Source organism: Triticum urartu, chromosome 3A (genome assembly GCF_056163025.1).
Source record: "Triticum urartu cultivar PI428250 chromosome 3A, HENAU_Tu73, whole genome shotgun sequence".
Taxonomy (NCBI): domain Eukaryota; kingdom Viridiplantae; phylum Streptophyta; class Magnoliopsida; order Poales; family Poaceae; genus Triticum; species Triticum urartu.
This window is the reverse complement of record NC_141875.1, coordinates 742,195,858-742,220,458: the sequence shown is the minus strand read 5'-3', so window position 1 is coordinate 742,220,458 and position 24,601 is coordinate 742,195,858. Positions and strand designations below refer to the sequence as shown.

The 24,601-nt window shown below is 45.9% G+C and overlaps 1 protein-coding gene and 1 pseudogene across 1 annotated transcript; both read left to right on the top strand.

Annotated features, from left to right (window-relative positions):
- Positions 1 to 16,397: 16,397 nt before the first annotated feature.
- Positions 16,398 to 17,089, top strand: LOC125549569 (uncharacterized). Its single transcript, XM_048712949.2, has one exon. It carries the CDS (start codon positions 16,449 to 16,451, stop codon positions 16,800 to 16,802), a length of 354 nt encoding a protein of 117 aa, XP_048568906.1. The 5' UTR covers positions 16,398 to 16,448; the 3' UTR covers positions 16,803 to 17,089.
- Positions 17,090 to 20,395: 3,306 nt separating this feature from the next.
- LOC125547393 (U-box domain-containing protein 21-like) lies at positions 20,396 to 21,714 on the top strand (annotated as a pseudogene).
- The last annotated feature ends 2,887 nt before the right edge of the window (positions 21,715 to 24,601 follow it).

Genomic DNA, 24,601 nt, shown 5'->3' with positions numbered 1-24,601 from the left:
TACTCTATATGGGTGCCCATGAGGTTTCACACGAATAGGTGGACCAGGGGTTGATTGCATTTTGTTTCATAGCGCTTATTTACAATTGCACCATATTAGTCTCTTTTGCATTGATAATTTCTGCAATAATGACTTAGTGATTGACATACCTGAGCGAGTGGCAACCGCTTGGGAGGAAAATTAATCTTTTGCATGACTTGCAGAAAAATAAAGAAGAGGATGCTCCCCCTACCAATGCCATCTCTAGTGATGACTCATACGATGCACAAATCCTTGATGAAAAGTCTTGAGAGGACATTAATTGTCTTGATGAATTTAATGAAGTCATTCATAATGATGATCTAGAGTCGCAGTCTTCAAAGGGTGAATCACTGGCTTCAATAGAAAATCATGAAGTGTTCACCCACAATGATAGCCATGGAAAGAATTTAACTATAACCCTCTCATTGCAGATAGATGAGGAGACATGGTCAATAAGCTCATTGCATCGGTACTCGCCAAAGAGCGAGAATGAATTTACTTATATGATGCCGATGCACCGTAAGCGAGTGCGCCTCTGACCGAGCTCTGCTATGAGGTGCTCCAAACCCCGGTCGTAGGTAGGCATCCAACTCGGGGTTGATATCCCTTGGGATCCCGGTGGATGACCGAATGGAGAACTGAAGCCCAGCTGCATGGCAATAAAGAAGGCGCTACTTGGGAGGCAACCCGAAAGTAAGTAGGTGTCTTTCTTAGATTTGTGTCTTTGAGTGTAGTTGCATTCATGTTTGCATTGGCACTTTTATTTTGTTTTGCATAGTTTCTATCAGAATAGATCTTGGAATATCTTTGCTGGTGAATTTAGCATATCAGTAGCCCAATATTTTGCTGCGCACCTCCTCTTAATTTTTATGCAAGAAAAATGCTATGTGACTAACGTGAGGAGGAAGCACAAAAACTTTCATGAAGTTTTGCTGCTCCAGGGAAAAAGACGGCATACCATATGACCGCTCCTGGTCATATTAACACCCGTATCAACTCATGGCCTCGAGCAGAAGAGGACCAGAACGAAAGGCGGCCTACCGTACAAGTGCTTACGCTCGTATGCGCGGTCGTATGACTTGGTGGCCACGAAGAGCAACCCCGCAGAGAAGAAGACCGCGTTTCGTGCGAGCGCTTGCGCTCGTATGCGCGCCCGTATGAGAGGGTGACGTTGGGCAAGGACTTCCATAGCGAAAGACGGTGTACTATACAACTGTACCCGGTCGTACGTGCGCCCGTATAACGGCAATACTACCCACATTTGATTTATTTTTGACATCTGAGGTCAATGGGTATCTTCTAAACCGATTATTTGCTTTGTTCTTTCATTTAATTACCTTCAAAGCGCCTTGACCAACAAATCTTTAGCACCTATGTTTTCTTTTTTTTCTTTTCCAGTTGGCTGGTCGTATACCGAATCGATGCATTTATTTTTTGTGTTATTTTCGCAGGGACTTGAACCTTATATGGTGATATGTATGGTATGGTGCCGACCGTATGAATATCCTCACAAGCAACTTGGTTGCTTACATTCGATAAGTTTCAACTACAAGTGCCTGGTAATGTTTTTCAATTCGAACTTCGATAAGTTTCAACTACAAGTGCCTAGTAATGTTTTTTCAATTTTAACTTGCTCAAATAAAAGTTGTTTAGTAGTAAGTTTCTCACCTTAAGTGAGAACCCTCTTTTTAATTAGGCACTAAGGTGTAGCACACTCATGTTTCATATTTTTTTCTCACATACACCTCATTCCAACCTAGGGGAGGCCACTCCTAGACTTAGTTTGTCGACTTAAGCGAGGTGCTTAGGTTGATGAAACGATCCTTATTGAGGCAAATGTTCTTTATCACTCGTGTTGCTAATACTTTATGCTACAAAAAAATGAAAAACATCGAAAACACAAAAACATTTCATTTCCCTTTTAGTTTGCTCCAGCAGGTTCTATCGGAGGGCAGCCACCAGACCACAACAAGGAAATCAGCGAAGCAAGGTTCATGTCCATTAAAGGAGACATTATTTGAACCTCAACGGTAAAAGTGTCTAACCCTTGCTTTAACTTAATCTTGGGGAGATAACAACTTCTCGCACTCTCCTTTAAAAACTGCATTTTCTCTTTTATTTCGTAATTTTTCTCGAGTTTGGTATTGCAAAGTTCTAAGCTTGGGGAGGTTATGTTTGTATGCATAGGGTATTATGCAATGTTCATTATCATAGGGTTTTTGTGCAATTGTGTATCCCGTTGTATAGACATGCTTGTTTTGTTTTAGTTTCACCTAGCATGATGAAATCTTGTGACCCTCTGAAATACATTGCCATGTTCTTTTATCCAAAAATCAATAAATGAGTCCTTTGAAACTGCTGCCTTTCTTTCACCTAATAAATCAAGTTGGGGACTCCAGTGGTGACTTGAGTAGCGATTGAATAATTGTAGTGGCTTTTTGCTGATGAACCCAACATCTTTGGTTGATCCGGGACGCGCAACGGGGTTTATCTCCGCCAAACTATCCCCTCGGGGTACTTAGCTTTTGAGTCTTATGCAACATGACACCGCGATACTCTTGTGTAGTGTTTGAGTTCTTTATGACTAATGCGAGTTCAAAGCCTTTGCACTTTTGTTTCATCTTAGTTTGCTAGCCTCTATGGTACCGTGCATTGCCCACTCTCACAATGAGACTTGGCACATACTCCGCAGGTACATCCAAACCCATGGCAGGGCTTTCTCTTGATCTCCTACACATAAAACACCCCGTCTCCTCAAAACAGCCACGATACCTACCTACCATGGCATTTTCTTAGCCATTCCGAGTATATTGCCATGCAACTTTCACTGTTACTATTCAAATGACTTGAGCGTTCATTGTCCTATTGCTTTGTACGATCACATAGAGCTGACATGATATTTGTGGCGCAGCCACCGTTCATCATTGTTATACATGTTACGCTAGATCATTGCACATCCTGGTACACTGCCAGAGGCATTCATATGTAGTCATCTTTCTTCAGTTTATCGAGTTGTAAGTAAATAAAAGTGTGATGGTCATCATTATTTGAGCATTGCCCTAGTGAGGAAAAGAATGGTGGAGACCTATGATTCCTCGAAAAGGTGGGGATGACGTGCATGAGACCGTTCTAAAAAAGAAAAAAAAGAATGGTGGAGACTTATGATTCCTCGAAAAAGTGGGGATGAAGTCCATGAGACTGTTCTAAAAAAGGAAAAATGAGAGAAAAAGAGAGAGGGGGCATGCTACTATTCTTTTACCACACTTGTGCTTCAGAGTAGCACCATCTACTTCATATAGAGAGTTTTCATATACTTCATGACTACGGTAGTGGGATCTTTACATTATAGAATTTTGCTTGTATATTCTGATGATGAGCTTCCTCAAATGCTCGAGGTCTTCATGAGCAGTCAAGTTGGATGCACACACACTTAACTGCATTAGGAGAGCTTTCAGACACTTATAGCTCTAGTGCATCCGTTGCATGGCTCACTACTCCTTGCATTGACATGATCATTAGGCCTTCTCCATTGCCTATTGGTCAGCCGCATTGGTGCAAGATTTTCGTTGTTTTGGACTTCTCAAACCCCAATCATTATTCTATTTTCCCTTTAAGTGCGAGGCATAGACTTGCGCTCAGCTCTGCATAGGTAGTTGAGTGGTTTAATAATGCAGACATGCGATCTTACTATTGTACCTGGTATGCCATCTCCTGGCCCATAGACCCTAAAGGAGGGGTCACCGCCACCGCCGTGTCCGGAGCCGCTACTATGGGGGCCTTGCGTCGTAGATCTCTATCTAGTCCGTCGTCCCCACATTGTCACCGGAGTGGCACCACGCAGCCGGGAGGAGCAGCCGCTGTAGGAAGATCTCGCGCCACCATGGACCGCCCTCCAGGAAGCCGCGCCACGACCGTGGGTTGTGGGATCCATGCCGCCCCCTTCACCCATGGAGCACGGACTTTCCCCGCCACCACCTCTAGGGACGGCGAGGGGACCTGAGATGGAGAAGGAGGCGGCAGCGGAGGGCTAGGGTTAGCGCCCCCGCTTGCCCGGAGGAGGCGACGCAAGGGACACGAGTCATGGACGTGCAAATGGGAGATGCCGTAAGTCCAGTCTCTTAGCATTATTTTCCTCGTACGACATGGTAACATCTGCGGTCTTCACCTGGCTACAGGTATTGTGAACCAGGTCCTTGCAGTTCTCGACTAGACAATTGATTTTCTTACAAGTGCAGAACTTCTATACAATACAAATGATTCAAAAGACACAAGAGATTTTCATGATCCTTGGCAACATGCACACACAGTGTAGTAGCACCCTGGGACAATCCATGCACGTAGCCATGATTGCCAAACAAGAACATGCAAGCTAAGCCAGCTTTCCACCTTATGTATCACTTAGATTATCTTTTGAGACAAACACTTGGTTTATCTACGCGTTGCAGTACCTAGCTAGATATCAATATACGCACCAATAATTTTTGAAGATTAATAGCGTGAGAAAAGAGGGAATTAAAGCCCACATCAGAATCTAAGTATTTCTAGCAGAATCAGCTTTATTTACGTTTGCCACGTGAAGTACTCTTTACGGACTCCTCCAGCAGGCAGCAGCACGAGTTGGTCTCTCTCGACGACTAGCTAGGAAAAGGGAAAGGTAGGATTCCTCTGGCTCTGGCTGGCTTTATATAGAGAAGATAGACACGACACCGGCACCACTGCGGCGGCCGCATCAATCCCTAACACGCAAGATCCATCGCCATCGTCTGAGACTAAGCATCATGGGTCTACCGATGCCGGCAAGGAGGGTTCCGTCGATGTGGCTGCTCCCGAGGCAGGGAGAGCGAGGCGTTGGACATGCTCCCGGCGCCGGTGGAGAAGGCGTCCTGCTCGGATGACGCTCCTCTGCGGGAGATACTCAAAACAGATCTGCTGACCTTCCCTGAGGCGGCGGCGATGGATCCACGTGAGCTGGACGACGCGGTCGACAGGATCATCAGGGAGTACAACCCCTCCACCGCGACCCCGGTCGCCCACGGCATGGTTCGGTTCGACGACAAACGCATCATCGCGGCCTTCAATAACGCCGAGGACCTGGTGAAGATCCCCACCGCCGAGGACCTCACGCCCACAGGGGTTTTCCCGCAAGGGTGGCTCGAGGCACGGAGGCGGGGGCTGGAAGAGGAGGTGCAGGCGCGCAAGAGGAAGGAACCCCACGGCATGGGAGTCCTGCTCGCCAAGATCCGCATCGACCTGCTCACGAGGGGCTACGTCTACGTCCCAAAGCTCTACGTCGACTACAGGTTGAAGAAATAAGTTGATTAGTACTATGTTGCTGGCACTACGTGTAGGGAACCAAGTTATATATCCAAGTTACTATCGCTGTTATTTGTACAGAGAGCTAAGTTATGCACGTTATGCAGCTCCATCTATATATCGTTGTGTTCGTCTTAATTTTTGTCTAGCTTAACTTCTACTCTTCATCTGTTTGTTTCTGCTACTCTTAAAAGAGAAGAAGAAAGAAATCTGTTTGTTTACCCTTATTTAGGGTACTCGCCTCTGTTATGGCTTGCTTGTGGTTACGAATTAACCACTTGGGCTTGTCCTATGTCCACTCTGTTTAATATGATAACTTAATATATCATTATATGAAGTTTGCATCCTTAAACATCACACTGTTTTACTTAACATACACACATACACTTACACCTCCAAGAAACCGAGCCAGCGCATCATCTTAAAATTCACGAAGTCACCACAAACGCCTTCGTAGCCTCCAACTGAACGCACATCGCCGAAAGGCCAGAAATAAGTGAAGGAAACTGCGACCACCAATGCCAAGTCTAGGACTTGAACCCTGATGGGTTGGATCCACCGCAAGAAAGTTAACCATCTGAGTTTGAGTTTCCTTGAACATCACACTGTTGAAAGGTAATGATGGTGTGATCACTCCATTGCAATCTCACTACATGGTTTTGAGACTCTTTGGTCATTCAGATTGTAAACTTAAATAGGTAGCAAGGAATCGATTGAGATACCCTCGAATTATAGGCTTTATCTAGTTAGTTGTGAGAAAACTAAGCAGTTTTGTTTCAACTCTGGGAGATAACCATTAACACGATCACTATTTGTTAACTGCGATGGAATTTGTATGATCGGAGATCCTGTGAAGTAGAATTGGTGAGACAAACTATTTTTCAACTGCGAGGAAAATAGTTTTCATGAATACCACTCCACGAAGGGCAGATTCCCTCTTGACCTGTATGGCATGTTAATATTTCTCTTAATATGTTATATGTCGCCTATTGCCATCTAACAATAGCATCTTGAAAGAACACACCTACGAAAGTCTGACATTTAAAGAACCAACTATCGGTCAAGGCTTTGTGTGAACCTTGTTTGCACAGGATTTGTTATTCAAGGCGTAGTCTGTTCTCTAGTTGTGAATGAGTGTGGCATGAAGTTTTAGGGGCTAATTGAACTTAACTATTTCCACGGAAATACCAGTATATAAACAATTCTTTGAAACCATATTCAAACTTTGTGTGCCTCTGGGATTAGTGGGCACTGTTAGAATGATTTAGGCCTAGCCCATAATTAATAATAATAATTCCTTGAAAAATCTAAAGGGCCCACAAGCCCATTCATGTATGACAAGCTGTGGAACTTTATTCCCACACCTGTATTGGGGGGTGAGTCGGACATAAGAATGATTCTTCTACACATCACTAAAAGCGTGAGAAGATGACACATCCAAGCGCGCTCCTACGTCACCCATCTCACATTGACTGTGCATCATGTTTCATGAATGAATCGAGCTAGGCTAGCACTTATGCTTCGTGTGTGTGCGTAATCTTATGGTAATGAAAGCGAACGGTGCCAGGTTTGCCTCCTCACTGGATGAGACTATAAGAGGTCAGAGGTTGCTCCTCTGCCTCTTTCAAACACATGCAATGCACATGAGAATGCCCATCGGTTCTTGATTTCCATGTTGCCTAAGACATTCTCATCCCTCTTTGTCGCATGCACCACGAATTGGGAGAGCAGGTCTACCGACCGTGCCTCTTTTGACCCTATTCAAAGAGGGGTGGTCAGGTTTTTAGGGAGCGCATTTGCGTAACTGATTGCATATCCTTTGACAATGATGACTACTCGCTCGACCACATGTCTTCTTTGACCAACAATGTTGTAATGGCATACTCTTCTGCCACAATACGCGTTGTGAAACATTGTTTTAGATATTATTTTGGGTTTCTAGTATTTGCAATGGACTTAGATATGGTGTTATTTATTTTACCAAATTCCTCCGATCCATTTTAATTGTCACTCTAATGGATGTATCTAGCATTGAAATACGTCTAGATACATACATTTCAGTGACAAATAATATGGATCGGAGGGCTCACATGAGTGCATGTCTACTTTGATTAGTACCTTGTTTGACCCAATTTTCATGTCCATTATGGCTATCCTGTTTTATATCTTCCACATTTACAGATTAAATAGCATAAAATTACTCATATTTTTAACAGTATATAGAATATGCAAGTATCTCTTCCAAAACCATAGTATGGTTATATATACTAGTGTGAAATGATTCTCTCTGTAAGACTACTGTTTCCATATTTTCACACTTGTCAAGTACATGTGTGATTCAAGTCTGGGCCACGTTTTTAGGATGGCATAAATCTCACGGACCAGCATGAGGCACAAAATGTGTTTAAAGCAAGGATATATTTTTAAGCTTCCGTTACTCTCAAACCATAATTATAAATCATTTGGCTATAGCTGACATAGCTGTAGGTTGGACCTAACTGCAAAAGGCACGGTTTACGACGTTGCTTGAAAGTCACCGGAGAATGTTGGCTTTACGGTAGCCTTGCAATAAAGTGATCGAAGATATATAGAAAGCAACTGACTGCATTTGCATGCATGGTCCAGCTTGCAAACTCTATGTACATCAGGCCCTGATGTTCAAAACCTACCATGCACCTGCTAAACTGTTGCAAATAATCTAACCAATAATTTGACTTGTCATAGTGCGGATGAGTCGGCAAGGATGAATCGCCAACATGCCAAGATCAAAGGAGCATGGAAGACAAAGTATTAAAATTAGGAGAAGACTATTAGGTAATCTTGTTCAAAGTCTTGTACCGCTGATAGTATAGGACTCCATGCTAGTTTACCTGGATGATCAAGTCGTGTCTACACATGAATATAATAGTACTGGTAATAGCCCGGCTAGCAATCGTACTTGTCAGATACGTGTAGGTTTAGGTTACATAGTACAGTATTGAGTTGGCGTGAGTCTTGGCTCGACGTGTGTGTAGATTGATGGAAAAGCCGGGGCTTGCTTTCTTTTTGAAAAAAAATGCATACACGGGCAGGCATAATTTTATAACGCGAGCTAAGGGGAAAAAGGAGAAGAAAAAAAAAGCACCCTCTTATTTGGCGAATGTTTATTGGGAGGGGTTGGCATTTGTGAACATTTTGATGACAGTTTTAGTTGTTCGCGGGTGGCAGTTTCTTCAGAACATACCGTTTCTGGGAAGATGTAAATTTTAAGCAAAAATAAACAGAAACTGGCATCATTTGATCTCGTGTCACAACTAAAATTGCCAGCAAACAGCAGTTGTTTGCCATCCCCTTCTCAATGTATGTCAGCCAGATAGCATTACCATAAACAGAAGGCATGACATGAGCCCCTGGCTAAAAGTTTGTCTGCATGCGTTTGTTCTATTATGATTTGATAGATCCATTGACGGATTTCTAGCAAACTTACCAATCCGGACTCCAATTCAAATATCATGAGACATGCGGTGCGGGCAAGCTCAGATATTGTGTAAGAATATCAGAGGAACATACATGGTCATGCGTCCTTATATGTACCTGATTCCGTGTTGCGGCATGCCAGGTCACATTACAGGGTATTCTCAAGCCATCTCTGGTGAAAGAAGCAAGTTTGGAATCAAATGGAAGAAGTCGGCGTCGATTAATTCGAACCTGTGCTGAAAAGTTTGGTTTGTATTACCTTCATCTTAAATTAGATGTCTTAGATTTGTCTAGATACAGATGTATATCGACATGTTTCTGTGACTAGATACATCTATATGTCGATAAATCTAAAACAAGTAATTCGGGATGAAGGGAGTACTTTGTAGTCAGTCCATGGAGATGGCGATTCAAACACGGATTCCGTACTCCAAATCATAGGGGTGAGTGCAGGGGCGTAGCCAGTCCCCAGGCTACCAGGGCCATGGCCTGGAGCGTGGCAGCTGATTTGTTCGTTCACTGTAGCAATCATAATGGCACTATTTACTACAGTAGCTAGGCTGTTGGCGCGGGGTGTTCTCCCAATCTGGCTACATCTTTGGATGAGTAAATGCTTGTGTATGTGAGCGATTTTGATTGTACTATTTTAAAAAACTTTTATCCATACTGACATCATTAGTTATCAATTGTTACTCACTGCAAATCTGCCGTTTCTATATTATGACACTCGAGTACAAGTGTGAACCAAATCCGAGCTTGTTGTTCCCGCCAAAAGCCAAAACTTAACTATGCCAATGTAAAAGGTGCTCAAAGTTACCAAAATGCCACGGCGGAAAACATTGCCATTCTTTCTTGTATGGTAGGCGGAGGACCGCGTTTTGGCATGGGGAGTTCAAGGGGTACTCGCCTGAGTACCGCATTGTGGCATGTCGAGTTCCGGGGGTAGTCGGCTGAGAATCAGACTCCCACTGCTTCGGCGATGGAAGACTGATTCCATGGCGATGGCAATCCAGACGCGGTTTCCCCAGCCCAAGTCATAGGGGTGACTGCAGCGGTGTAGCCAGGCCCAGGCTACCAGGGCCATGGCCTAGGGTGTGGCAGCTGATCCGTTGGTTCAGTATATCAATCAAAACACTATTTGGCACTATTTATTAGTGTAGCTAGGCTATTGGCCTGAGGCGTGCTCCCGAGCTGACTACGCCTCTGGGTGAGTGTATGTGAGCAACCTTGATTGTACTGTTTTAAAAAAGGTTTATTCATATCGACATCATTACTTATCAGTTGTTACTCACTGCAAATCTACAATTTCTACATTAAGAACTTTCAAGTACAAGTTTGAAACAAATCTGAGCTTGGTGTTCCCTCCAAAAGCCAAAACTTAGCTATGCCAGTGTAAAATGTGCTCAAAGTCACCAAAATGCAACCGCGTTGTGGCATGTCTATTTCAAGGGGTAATCGGCTGAGAATCAGTCTCCCACCGCTTCGGCGAATGTCTGTTGGTCGATATGATTGAAATCAAATTTGCACTATATGTCAATGATCGCATGTCTGAACAGTCATGACTGTAAAGGATGGATACTGTTTGTTCTCGGAATATTGCTAGATAGCAGTACTTGCACAGTGTCACATATTTTTTCTTTCTTTTTTTTGAGGTGAACATAATTTTTCTTCTACGAGGTACGTATACACTAGGGGCATCTCCACAACGGACCCGCAAACCTCCCACAACCGTCATGACCGTGCTGTCTTGACCGCAGAAGTCATCCGACGCGGTCATGTATCAGTCCGCAGGGTGGTCCGGATGCGATTTCTCCTGCAAATCGGAGACAAACGTGGGGGGCTTTGTGGGAGTCTGGACCACTCCCAAGCCCATTTCTAACCACCTTGGCGTACTCAAAACCCCCACTCGCCCCTCCCGCACTTTTCTTCTGATGCACGCATGCCAGCCTAAAGCACGCAGCGGCCGGCATTGATGACGCGATGCGACCAGAGGGAGGAAGGGCGGCGCTGACCAACGCGACCTCTCGGCAGTCGTTGCTTCAAGGCAGACGCAGGTTCCCGACGAACAACTCCGGACACTGCGCCGCATTGAAGCGGACCGCTCCTTCTCCTGGGCCTCGCCGCCGCTATTTAAACCGTGCGCCAGCGACACATAGAGCTGCACTCCCCCTCCCCTTCCTCGTCTTCGTTCCTGAGGCCCTCCTTCCCCCTCTTCGACCCAAGCTCAGGCAACGCCGAAGTGGTGGTCCTCCGTGCCGGCATGCTGAGTAGGCTTCAGCTCGTCCTTCGACGGTTCTTGGCGCCGCTGCCCTCGCTCTCCTGGCCCGTCAGCGTCCATAGCGGCCGGCTCCTCCGCCAAGGAGGAGATCATCATCTCCTTCAAGGACAAGGATGACCAGGCACCACCGCAGCAGCCGCCCCGGCTCCTCAGGGAGGCCGCTCTGACGGACGAGATTTCGTCTGCCAGATCGAGATAATAATGAGCGGTCGCTCGGTTACATGGGGCCATCGCCGCCATTGAAGGAGGAGTCGCCGTCCCCCCTCTCCCCCCCCTCCCCCCCCCCTCCCCCCGCGCCACCGCCTGAAGCCTGACCCATCGTCCGCGCTCCTGCGGGTGAAGGAGGAGCCGGCCTCGCACAAGAAGAACCGCGGCATCTAGATCGGATGTTGCGAGAAGGAGGAGCCGGCCTCACCCCCGCACCACAGCAGCGTCAAGATCGGGCGCCGGGATAAAGGAGGAGCCTGCGTCCCCGACACGTAGCCGGTACGGCTGCATCGAGGCGCCGTTATCACTGCCACGCCACTGCTGCCTCGTCGTCAAGGAGGAGCTGCCGCCCACGATCAAGAGGGCCCGGGGCCGCCTCCTCCACTCCCTCGGAGGAGGCGGTTACAACGGTCCCTCGGGCTTGAGGGGCATCGTGTCTGAGGCGGAGCGCACGGCTCGGCAGCAGGTGAGGTATGATCGACACAATGCCAGTCACCGCTTCACATTCGCCAAGAGCGACATGGCGCCGGACTGGGTCAGCAACGACCCAGACCTCACTGCCACGTGGGCGCTCGACTGCTTCGTGACCACAACGGAGATGGCTGCCAGGCGTCGCCGCCGCCTTGACAGTGAGCTCACCAAGAACGGTGACGAGTGGTCGCTTAGCAAGTGCTCCACCAGCGCTGGTTGCGACAAGGCCGTCGCTAGGGCTTCGAAGGCCACGTCGGCAGTGGCCGCGACGGCACTCCGTACGGCGCAGCAGGAGGCGGAGCGGCTACTCCGCCGTTGAGGGGACCATGACGACGATGATATAGATGGAGACAGCGGTGCAGCAGGGTAGGGTGGCCACGCGTACAAGGTGGTCGTGCGGTATTGGGTTTAGCTTTTTTCTAGTTTTTTAGTGAAACGGTTGAAATATCAACCTTTTTAAGTAAATTATATCCGAATTTGAATGAATTCCATCAGGTTTGATCGAATTTTTGTGAGAATGGTGCAAATTGTTAGCCAGATGTATGAGGCTAGGGTTAGATGGCGTCCTCCTGCATCCATGTTTGCGGATGGATGTGGGAGAAAATTTGCAGGCTGTCGTTAGAGGTTCCCTAAGGATACTCACGTAGCTCACACTGACTTTATTACAGTAAACCACATAATTAATTCTATGTTTTCTTCACGGAAAAAAAACATGATAGTTTGCGAGGCATAATATATTATAGAAGTTCAAGATGATGCCAGGTACCACAAGACGATCTATACTCGTGAAATACTTCTTTCGTCTATTAGAGCGATTTTGATACTAGAGTACAAACTATAACATCTGTTTACACAGACTGGTCTAGAGAAGAGAGGTCGGGCCTACCTTATTGTTAACTTGATACCCCGCGCGTTGCTGCAGAAATTGTAGCTGAAAAAAATTGGATATATATTAGACAAAGGAAATATAAATAATTTGGCATGATGTCTCTCAGCTAAAGTAAAACAATTTCATGCACAACTCGCTTGAAAAATGAAAATGTATTCCATGTCCAACAGGTTAGAATTGCCCATCATTGAGAAGAACTTTAACAAAAAAAGTAACCTGCAAATACATGATATTTTGATTATCTAGAGATACATCCAGAATACATCAGTAATCACAAATAGAGGATGTGATGAACGAAGAAGAAGATTATGGAAGCCATACCAACAAAGGAGATTGCTGCAAGCTAATTTCTTCACATGTCTTCAGGAAAATCAGTGCAATCCTGATAACAAAACTGTGGGACTGGAGTTACTTAAGTAACACGATTGACAGAATATGCTAGAGAAAATAGGAATAGACGAATAGTCAATAGCCAATCTGCAACTTGAGCTTGAGGTTGTGCGCGACGGATTAGATGGTCATCATGCGGTACTTGACGGCATGGCCCACTGGCCCTTCACGAGCTAGAAGCTGCACAGCTTCATCTGCAGGTACACCGTGTTAGCCCACGTAGATCGCGGCCCTGCTTGAATAGCGACGTGTTCTGGAGCACCGTCGCCGCCAATCCATCGATCTGGCCAGAAGCTAGCGTCGTCGACGGGCTTCATCAAAACAGTGTGAGCACGGTCAGAACCCCCGCGGCGGCGGCCATCGCCGGCCCGCGGGATCCCCGGCGGCGCCGGCAGGGACGGTGCCTCCCGCCGTCGAGCCCCGATCGTGATAGTGACGGCGAGCTTCGTGGCATTGGCGCAGTGGCCGGGGATGTCGCAAATGAGGTAGTACGCGTCGGCGGTCATGCCGCTGTCGCCGTTGCTCTTGGAGTTGTCGCCCGAGCATGTGTAGTAGCCGCTCTTCCCGCAGGCGTGCACCATGGTGTCGTCCGGGAGCACCTTTCCCTCGATGACGCCGATGACCTCACACATGAGCCAGCCCCCTTATCTTAGCGAAGATGAAGATCATCTGTCGAGAGTAATGGAAAATCAATAGGGGAAGTTAATTGGAGAGACGATAGGGCGGCAGAAACGTTGGAAAATAAATCGATAGAGTTATTGCGAGGTGAGAAGACAAGGAAGGAGGGCTCAACATGCAACAGCAGAGGTGTGGATCACGGTAGTGCCACCGAGAATTTGTGACGGTCGGCCCATGAGGGAGAAAGACGCCCATGGTCATCCTATGGAGGGTCCTCCTCCTACCTTAAACTAAAAGTACTACCTCCGTCCTGGTTACTGTTCATGCATGTCAAATTTTGGCTAAATACGAATCTAGCGATATAATTAGCAAAATGATCATGCATATCAACAAAAAATTACATCACTGAAAACTATGTTCAAATACGAATCGAACGGTATAATTTTTTAACATGCACTACTATCATTTTGTCAATTACATCTTTAGTCAAAATTTAGCACCATTACAAAGGGACCAATAAACCAGGACGGAGGTAATGTCGAGGCAAAGCACAGGCCAACAACAGGAGTGGGGAATCTGGGCTGGTTTTGGGAACCTTCTAGATAGTTACCAGAACAGGGTTTTTCTGTTTATTTTCTTCTACTAGTTTTTCACGTTTTTCTGTGTCTTTTCTCTTCCTTTTTTTTCTTTTCTGTTCTTTTTCTTTTTTGTTTATTATTTTTCCTTTTTTCATTTTAATGTGTGATTTTATTTTCAAGTTTTGTCAAACAATTCAAATATTAGTCAAAATATCTAAAATGTTCTGTTTTCAAACGAAAAAACATATATTTTTTTAAAAATCATAGTTCCAAATTTTGTTCATAATTTCAAAAAATGATCCTTTTCAAAATATATGAAATCCACAAAATACCACATTCAAAAAAATCAAAATTTCCAAAAAAATCTGAATTTCAAATTTTGTCCATGTTTTCAAAAAATGTTTGGAGTTCCAAAATTTTGCTCATGTTTACAAAAATAGTTTGCAATTTCAACATTTGTTCGTGTTTTCAAGAAAGTTCGGAATTTCAATTTTATTCATGTTTTCTAAAAAAGTTGAGAGTTTCAAAAAAACTGTGTTTCCAAAAGTTGTTCGGAATTTTTTAATTTGTTCATTTTTCAAGGAAGTTCGGAGTTTAGAAAAAATGTGTTTTAATTGTTTGGAATATAAATTCTTTTGTTCTCATTTTTCAATATATCTACATAATTCCAAAAAGGTGTTCCAAATTTTCAAAGATTGTTCGTGTTTTCAAAATATGGTACGCATTTCGAAAAGAAATTGGAATTTAATATTTTTTTGTGTTTTTCAAAACATTGAGTAATGCTTATTTACCTGCTGCAGTTTGTTCTTTAGACTTGGTGCTACTCATTTTCATGTCCGTGTATACAGTTCAGCTGGCTAGTGCGGTACCGACCCCTAGAGAATGTCTGGAGATCGAATTCTAGGTTTCGCACAAAGGCTAGTTTGGACCCTCGCCATCCTCCACCCTTACTCCCAATCCTCACAACCGGTCCCGATCCACCGCCGGAGATGTCGTCCAGCATGACCCACACTGCCGCGATGGAGACGCGGTCCGCCTTGTCCGTCGGCGATCATGTTGGATGCGAGAAAGGAAAGGATGGTCAGACCAGAAGAGGGCGGAGAAGAATCTGGAAATTGAGAGGTAGAGGATCGAGTTGGAGAAGCAATAAGCGGCGATCAAATGGGAGCTCGAGAAGGCCAAGACATTTGGCGACATAGAGGTTGAGAAGGAGAGGTTGCAACTCGCACGGGACGTGGAAGATGCGAGGATCATGTCGGCGAATGAGACCCTCGATGATGAGCATGTTCAGAAGTGGCTTGCGGACAAAAAGATGAAGATCAACGACCACAGGAAGTATGAGGCGGCGAGGGCGGCTGCGACCCAGTTGCAGGCGGAGCAGGTAGCCCGGATGCAGGCGGAGGAGGTTGCCCGGATGCACGCAGAGCAGGACAAGCAGGATGCGTTCCGCTCGGAGCAGGCGCCCAGCCAGTGATCCAAGGCCATCCGTCATGCTCAGACATTGATTTCATTTTACCATGTCCGATTTGTCGAACTATGATTTGCTTTACTTTGTTTCGAACTTTGGCATTCAGACAGTTTGTACCGCATGGTCAACGTGCATGGCTTGCATAGACTTGAGAATCTGAATTTGTGGTATGTGGATGTGCGGCGCAACATTTGAGGGGTGCCCGGTCAGTGCCCGCGGGCGCGTCCGGGCTAGGTTGCTAATGTGGATGGTCTGCATGTGAAGAGAATTAGCTTAGTAGGGATCAACTATTTAGGTATTATAGATTCGAGGGGCAGATGGAGAGTGCCAAGTCAAGAAGTTCATTGATTGACAGTGTATATAGCAGGAGTTCATGAAAAGAAATCATATTAGAAACGTCAGAAATGACAAGCATGCAACCGAACTGATCTGGAGCCAGCACGGAGTCATCTCTGGTGACAATCTCTTTTGGCTGTGAAAGCTAACACTCAGTAAAAATCGTGTCAGTACTTTATTTCCGAGTAGTGCGCGCTACAGTACCAGATCACCAGCGTTAGATCGCAATAACTTCTCATGGACCGACTTCTTCATCTCCGAGTTATTGCGCCATGCATGGCAACAACCACCCGCTTGCCGGCTGCCACCTTCCATTTAATTACTGTCACGCGCTCGCACCTGTCCATCTCGTCCTCCTCCTCCCTTTAAACCCCCCTGCCACCGCGTTACTCGGCTCACACACCTCTCTGAGACCAACCAGCCATGAGCAAGTGGTGGTGCATCGCCTCCCTCGTACTGTGCCTCGCCGTGGTGGCGGCGGGCAGGGGTATGCCTGCCGGCGACGACTGCGATATTGTCGTTAATGCGGCCGGTCGTAACAATCAAGACGGTGATGGTTTCGATGAAGCCAAGACTGCCTTTGCTGGGAGCACTGGTGGTGACGGCGGGCTCTTCGGTGGTGCCATCAACGGTGGCCCGCTCGGCGGGGGCATCGCCGGCTTTGGCCCGCACGGCGGGTTTGGGGCTGGCGCCGGGCCGTTCGGTGGTTTCGGCGGTGGCTTCGGCGCTGGTAGCGGAGGTGGAGGAGGGGGAGGCGGAGGCGGCGTGATACCTTGAGGTGGCCGGTACACGAGCGCGTATGTGAACGTCGTAGTAGCTGAATGTGTGTCCCTGCTTTCAATTACATGTATCTGTTAGTGTAATAAGAAGTCCTTGGATTAGCTGCGTGAGCATGCATGTATGGCTCGTACGTGTCACAAAGTCATTGGCCACAGCGTGTGCATATCTGAGGGCATGTACAATAGTTCTATCTTAGCAATGTCACGTAGGATAAATGATAAGGTGGAGGAGAGAGAAATCAAAAGAAAGGTTTGTCTTCTCTTATTTAAGATAAGACAAAAGATGATCTCTTAGCATAATATGTCTCACCATATTTTTAGGAATAGCTAGTTATTGAAGATAAGGCTAAGAGATGACCCATTGTAGACACGTTTTTTTATCATCTCTAAATTACATGCAAAACTTAAGATAAGACTATCTTATCAACCATTGTACATGCCCTAATGAAAGCAGTGGTGTGTGTGTCTTGGTCTGAGCATGGATGCATGGAGTTAGCCCTGTTGCGGTGTTTGTATTATTGAATTCATATTCCAGCCAACTCATTCAAAAGTCTGAACTGATGAAGAGAGATGGGCAATATATTTCAATACCCCCCGCCCCCTCACGTTTAGGCTATTTTTGTCCTTAGATGTGAGATCGATGTAGGTCGCATAATATACTGCGTTGGTAAGGTTTTGAACTCAAGACCTTTTGGCTCAAATACCATATAAAGTTGCGAGAAGCATATGCCTCTGCAGGGACACGTTACGTGTTTATATATGCAGAAGGATTACAGAGTTAGTTGTCAGGTAGTTGCTAGATTGATCTCCAAGTCATAATCTATACAAGAGATGAGATCATCCGCAATGACCCTAACAACCAGGATTACAAACACAACGCCGACCCTTATCTACTCGTGTGTATGGTTTATACATTTACCGTACACACGTTATACATTATACACTTTTAACATGTATCATATTGATGCTAATTAATTTAGCTCCAAAGTCTAAACTACATAGTTGCATTTTCCCTCGAACGTCCTTCATTCTTAAGCACTGCTGACATGCAAGTCATTTGCATCTGCTAGTGATATATTTTGATCTGAATCTTCCGTGATTCATAAGCGGTAGAACGTGTATTCTTGGTGAAAAGTTGCAAAACTTTATGCTGTACCACGAGAAAGATCCAACGGCAAAGTAACTCGCCCGTGGCCTTTTACATACAAGGAAACATGGGCTCACAACATTTACAGTCTGCCACTCCAAACCTGTCTCAAACGTCCGGATGGACTCCCGGTCACTGACCGGTCATAAAATTTCAACCCAGCCGGCGCCTCAAACGGGCCTCAAACGCCCGGACTAATCGGTACCCCTCATATCCGGCCAAAATATGGAGCGGATATGGGAGCATCAGGGCGCGCCCGCCACATCGGACCGGCGTTGGGGTCTCACATGAAAACCCGGCGGTCCGAAGCTTGTCTTCTTCGTTGGACCGATTTCGCTGCGTGGCACCTCTCCGGTGGGCCGTGTAGTGCCTAGCCTGTTATTTTAGCCGACCGTCTGCACCGAAACCCTACCCCTCCACATTTTCCTTCGCTCGTCTATCGCCGACGCCACTTTCCACACCCTGTCCGCCACCACTAGTAGCCATGTCCCCACACGCCGGATATGGGGCCACCCATTTGTAACGTTGGAGTGCCGGCTGCTGCTCTTTGAGCAGAACCGGGCAAGGTGCGAAACCCAAACCGCAGTAGAGCTACGTCCGGATGCAGTGGATCCGGAGGAGTTGGAGGAGAAGGGGGGGGGTTGAGGAGGAGCAGGAGCAGGACAAGGAGGAGCCGGAGTAGGATGTGAGGGACACAGGGGACGCGGATCTGTGGGTGGAGCAGCAGGCCATCCTCGATTCCCTCTGCTCGGAGTCGGATGCGGAGGCGAGACGCCGTCGCCGATAGGAGATGGAGGCGCAGCACGCCGCAGAGCAGTAGGAGGAGATGTTCGCGTACATGGATGAGGTCGAGCAGGAGGAGGAGGAGACGGAGCCCTCCTACATGCCCGTCCACCCGGCGCGCGGCACTCCAACGATGAAGATTAGCTAGGGTGGTATGTAGGATTTTATTTTTTTGCATGCTTTGTATGAATCTAAGTGTTGAAATATGAGAGATTCGGGTGCATGGTAGTTAATTTAAGACGTGGCCGGTCACTTTCTACGAACGCGCCCAATCAGGTTCACGAGTGTTTGAGGGACTGAATTCGTCAAGTACGGCTCTAGATGCTCTCATGCGTGACATCGCATTGATATCTAACATCCCAGTAGGCTGGGGTTGTGACTGCCATATGGGGCCATAGCCCTGACTGCCAGGTGGGCGTGCCACTAGCCTGTACAGTACCGCACAGCAGTCTCTATCCCATGCACGTAGGCATATCCCGGTCAGAAGCCATATTCCGGTCATAGTAGCGATTTTACTTGTTTGAAAATACCTATTTTATGTTGATCTCGCTTATTTCGAAATACCGAGTTTACTTGTTTCAAAAAAGTTATTTTTCTTTATTGAAAAAACATTTCACTCGTTTCAAAAATCATATTCCACTGATTTCGACCAATGAAGTCATTTCAAATAACTGATTTCACTCATTTCAACTAACAGGTTTCACTCACCTCAAAAACATAAACTTACCCAATTTGAAATACTGATTTCACTCATTTCAAATATCATATTTCACTCATTTTAACATCCTGATTTCAGTCAATTAAAAAATCACACATTCCAAACAAATTGATTTCACTCACTTCAAATAGCAGATTTCATTTCAAAAGACAATCACTCATCTCAAAATTTTGATTCCACTGATTTCAAAACACTGATTTACTCATTTTAGAAAACTAATTTCACCACTTCAAACACATATTTCACTCATTTGGAAACAATGATTTAACTTCAGAAAAATAATTTCTCTCATTTCAAAAAAAATCACTAGTTTAAAAAATCATTGAATTCCAAAAATTGATTTAGCTCATATTGGGCTTGTTTGGAGATATCATCAAAAGAAAGAGACAAGTTTCACATTATTTATTGGCAATTTATTTCAACATATTGGGCTTGTTCTAAGTTTAAGCTTGGAAAATTAAATTTATGTACTAGTTGGTGGGAAAGACAAGTGTGGTGTGAGAGAAAGTTAAGACTCAATGAAAAAATTTCTATCCTATGCATCAAATGACATCTTCTCTATAGAAATTGAGATGCATGTCATCTCACTTCTTATGATTTTCCTATTCCTATAATATTCCTATCCTATGAACCAAGGGAGTGTATATGTGACATCTGTACTATTAAAGGGGGATCTGCCGTCGTCGTGATGGTTGGACCACCCCCTCCCCCTTTGTGATCGCACTTCGTAAACGCCGGTACGATCCGAAAAACGCAGGCCTCTTGCGGTCGCTACTTCCCCGTAGGAATAATCCATCGTACAAACCAGGGAAACAACTGCCCACTAACACACGTCGTGCTCTCGGTCACCCCTCGCTCCTGTCTCTATCGCGTGAAAAATCGCCGCCGCTCCGCCCACGAACCTACGCACCATCGCTCCCAATCCACGCATGGCTAACGACGAGGGCAGGTGGCGGATGCCGGGAACGATGAGGAGCTGGCGATGCCGGCGCACGTCCGGTGCCCGATCTCGCTTGAGCTCATGAAGGACCCGGTCAAGGCACCTACGGGCATCAACAATGGCCGGGAGAGGTGGCTAGTGCGGGGGCGCGACACGTGCCCCATCACCGGCGGCCCCGTGTGGCTCGCCGACCTCGTCCCCAACAACGCCACGCGCCACATGATCCAGGACTGGTGCGTCGCCAACCGAGCCGAGCAGGTGCCCGTCGCCGAGGCCGACGCCGCCGAGGTGCTCGCCGCCTTCGTGCGCGGGAACGCGGCGGCCTGCGGGCAGGGGGCCGCCAGGGCCATTGGGAAGGAGAGCGACCGCAACCGCCGGTGCCTCGTGGCTGCCGGCGCCGCCCGCCAGCTCGCCTCGGCTTTCCATAGCCTCACCGGAGAGCCCGTGGAGAGCACCAGCGCCGCAGCATTGAGCGCGCTGGGGACGATCTTGGCGGCCCTTACCATGTTCTTCCCGCTCGACGACGAGGCCCGGCGCTGCATTGCCTCCCAGGCGTCTCACAAGTCACAAGACCCTTATCTCGGTGCTCTCGCACGGTGAGGTCGCCGCACGGGCCAGCGCGCCGCCATTGTCCACCGCGAGCTCGCCTCATCCACCGACCGGCACGCCGTCAACGTTATCTCGAGGACGCCCGGCGTGTGCAGTGCGCTCGTCAGCCTCGTCAGGAACCCCGTGTCCCTGCAGGCCACCAAGGCCGCGCTCATCACGGCCTACTACCCCATCTCCAGCAGCGACCGCCTGCTTCACCGACGTCGTTGTGGAGCTCGTCGTGGACACTGACAAGGGGACGAGCGAGAAGGCACTGGCCGTGCTCGATGGCGTCCTGTGCGCCGACACCGGCCTCAGGTCCGCGTGTGCGTACGCGCTGGTCATGCCGGTGCTGGTCAAGAAGGTGTTCCACGTGTCCGACATGGCCAAGGAGTTTGCCCGTCTCCGTGCTCTGGCACCTCTTTTGTGCCGCGGACACCGGCGCTGGCGCGCGCTGCTACGAGGCACTGCGTGTGGGCTCCTACCGGAAGCTGCTCCAGGTGTGCTGAGGCGGCGTGACCGAGGATCGGGCCAGCGAGCTGCTCAAGCTGCTCAATGGTTTCAGGGGCAGCGTAGAGTACATCGAGACGATGGACTTCAAGGGGCTCAAGAAGTCAAGAGGCCATTTTGATCGGTGTAGATGCTGAATCTTTAGCGTCTGCTTTCACCCTTGTTTAGATTGTTTTGGGAGCTAGACTAGATATCTGGATAAAACATACTCCAGAATGGCTAGATTTTTTTTACACCATAATTGAATACTCGTATACAAAATGATCAACAAAAAAGAGAATTGAACTTTGTCTAATTGCTGTCATGTTTATCTTCACAATTTGAAAGTTATTTCGTGTTATTTACGATTTTGAAGTGATCCTCACATTACAGAAAGCACTGGGAGAAAGAATTGATAGTTGGCGTTATATGGATGAATATCCATCATGTTTGACATATACTTTCGAATTAGAACAATAACGTGTCTATACATTTTTTTAAAGTTCCGTAGCAACGCACGGGCATTCGACTAGTTGAAGGTAAAAGGTGGCCAGGGTCATGGTCAAATGGTGTCAGTTGAGGTGACGTGCTAGAAGGAATACAAAACAGCAATCGGTAGGGACCGACTAGATGTCAATTAACTGAATCCTATATCCCGAGAGCAATATTTTGAATATTGCCTAAGAGTCACCGCCATTATCTTATTTATCTTAACATGCAACCTATCCAGATCGTTAAGTAGGTCCACCATGTAAAAATACTTTCCCACTAAGTCTCCGTGTGCAGCTCCCACTAATCTTCATGCGCGTGCAACATGCCACAAAATAACCAATAACTACTTTAGTTTGTGTTTGCTACATGTATATGCCTTGACGCCATCCGATCCACTCAGAGGTCCAACACAAGTCACTGTTCAACCATTGGTTAGACTTCACGTGTTGTTAATGTGATCGTCTTGTTCCTAAAGCGCAACCAACCGTCTTCTCATTCACATTCTCTCGTGCTTCTTGTTTATGCCTCTTTTGCTCCCCACAGGTCACATAATTCCTCACTTCTCCATCTTGTTGTCCATGCTATGCTACCATCAAGAGTAGTTGTAGATTTGGTCGTTGCATGCGGTTGTCTCTTTTTGGCATTCCCTGTGCTGCTGACTCTTTTCTTCATCTGTCCATAACATATGGAGATAGAACATGCTAATAGTGTGTTTGTTTTATCCCCCGTCATTCATCTCTGCATGTTGTTGACTAAAAAACAATCAAACCATGTGATCGGAACTTTTTTCTTGTCCAAATCAGTTTTTATAGATTGTAAATAGAAAATTAAGTCATTTGCACTATTTTGGCCGCAAGATTCTGTCACGTGTGCCCATGGGCTGTGTATCCTAGTATATTATAGGAAAAATGAACCAAAGCAATTTAAAGGTATGCTTTCTGAAATATTCTTTCACATTCATTAAATTTAACGGTAACATCTTTGTGTTTATTGTTTATATTAATGCAAAATTTGACTTGCATACTAGACGGACACTATGTGACTAATTCATGACTAAAGACTACAGTTTGACTGACGGCATGTGTATTGTGTAACTTATGTGCTGATAATAGCGCATGCTATAAACTATGAAATTCTATCTTTGTGTTCTTTGTTTGTGCATACTATTATATATTATTTGATGAGGAACTTCTTCATGACTGTTATATAAAATTTTGATTTAATACTTAATTAGTTTACATTTTTATCCTTAAATTTTGGCAGCAATGTGCAGGAGATTTGTCTAGTATATTTGTGTCAGTATATTTGGATATGGGGGAACCACATTGCGGCTCTCTGTCAGGATCGTGCATAGTGTCATCGCAAAGTTTGACAAGCAGAAGCGGGGCATAGCTGAGGATATGAGATGAGGTGGGATCCTATGGTTTCTGGCACTTAGCAAGCTGATTCTCGAGCTCCCAGTGGCGCCTCATTTATCTACAAGTTATAGGAAAACATGATACATAACGTAGGTTGCAATTGGTTTGAAGATTTAACTATAGTTGCACTTTCCGTACGTTCATTGGTATAACCTGTAAGCATAGTAGAAGGATGATTCCCATCCATAATTTCCAGGAATGACTCAAACCCAGCTACTCTCTCCTCTCGCATAAGTACACCTCAAAAAATGGTTGACAAAAAATGATTGTTGACACCTACAAATATTCCAAACGGCATATTGTAGAGATTCGTGCAGTATGTGGTTATGCATGTTGTACACCTTGCCAAGACTTGTATGTTTTCACGGAGGCTTGTTATAAAACCTCTGAGAACAGGATCAATCACGCAGTAGGACTTCCATTGCCACTTTTCTTCACGTCCTTGCTACATCGGTTGGTTATGCATGTTGTCAAATATGCTCACACACCATACATGGTAAGCTACTCTTAGGAGATGGAGCCTCACCTTGCATTGTGTTCTGCAAAAAGTTGCATTATCATTCTCACATCTACCCTGCAAACCACTGAATAATCTATTAAATTCAGACCAGCTATGTTTTTTTAGGATATACTAGGACATCATAAGACTAACAAAAAATATTTGCAATTATTTTTTGAGCCAAATAGAGATTATCCTCTCCAAATTTCAACCCATGTCTTTGATGACTACTAAAAAAAGAGAAACAAGAAAATATTTGCAAATATGAACATGGCATGGACACACGAATTCCTGCATTAGTTGGTATCCCGGATCGGTGCTTTTTGTTGATAATCTGATTCTGCCATGTCGAATGCTAAATCCGTAATCCCAAGAAAAAAGATTATATAGGTCGTAGCTCGTAAGCTTCCGAGGAGGAATCAAAGGGCATGCCAACGGTAGGTGCGAACATCTCTGTGACACTCTGATTGCCAGTGTTCAGTATCCATTTTTCCAGTGTGCCAATTTTGCTAGGTACTCCCTTCACAAAGAAATATAAGATTGTTTATATCACTAAAGTAATGATCTAAATACTCTTATATTTTTCTTGTACGTTGATGACAGAATTCAGTTATTTATCGTCACGTAATAGCATCATTCAATATCTATTTGGCTTTCACTGGATTTAATATTGCAGGGCGAAACAGAAATTCCTAGTGTCTATGAATGTCATGCAAATTAAAC

Excerpts from the sequence above, each read along its gene's own strand:
- LOC125549569 (XM_048712949.2), top strand. The coding sequence starts at position 16,449 with ATGAGCAAGTGGTGGTGCATCGCCTCCCTCGTACTGTGCCTCGCCGTG.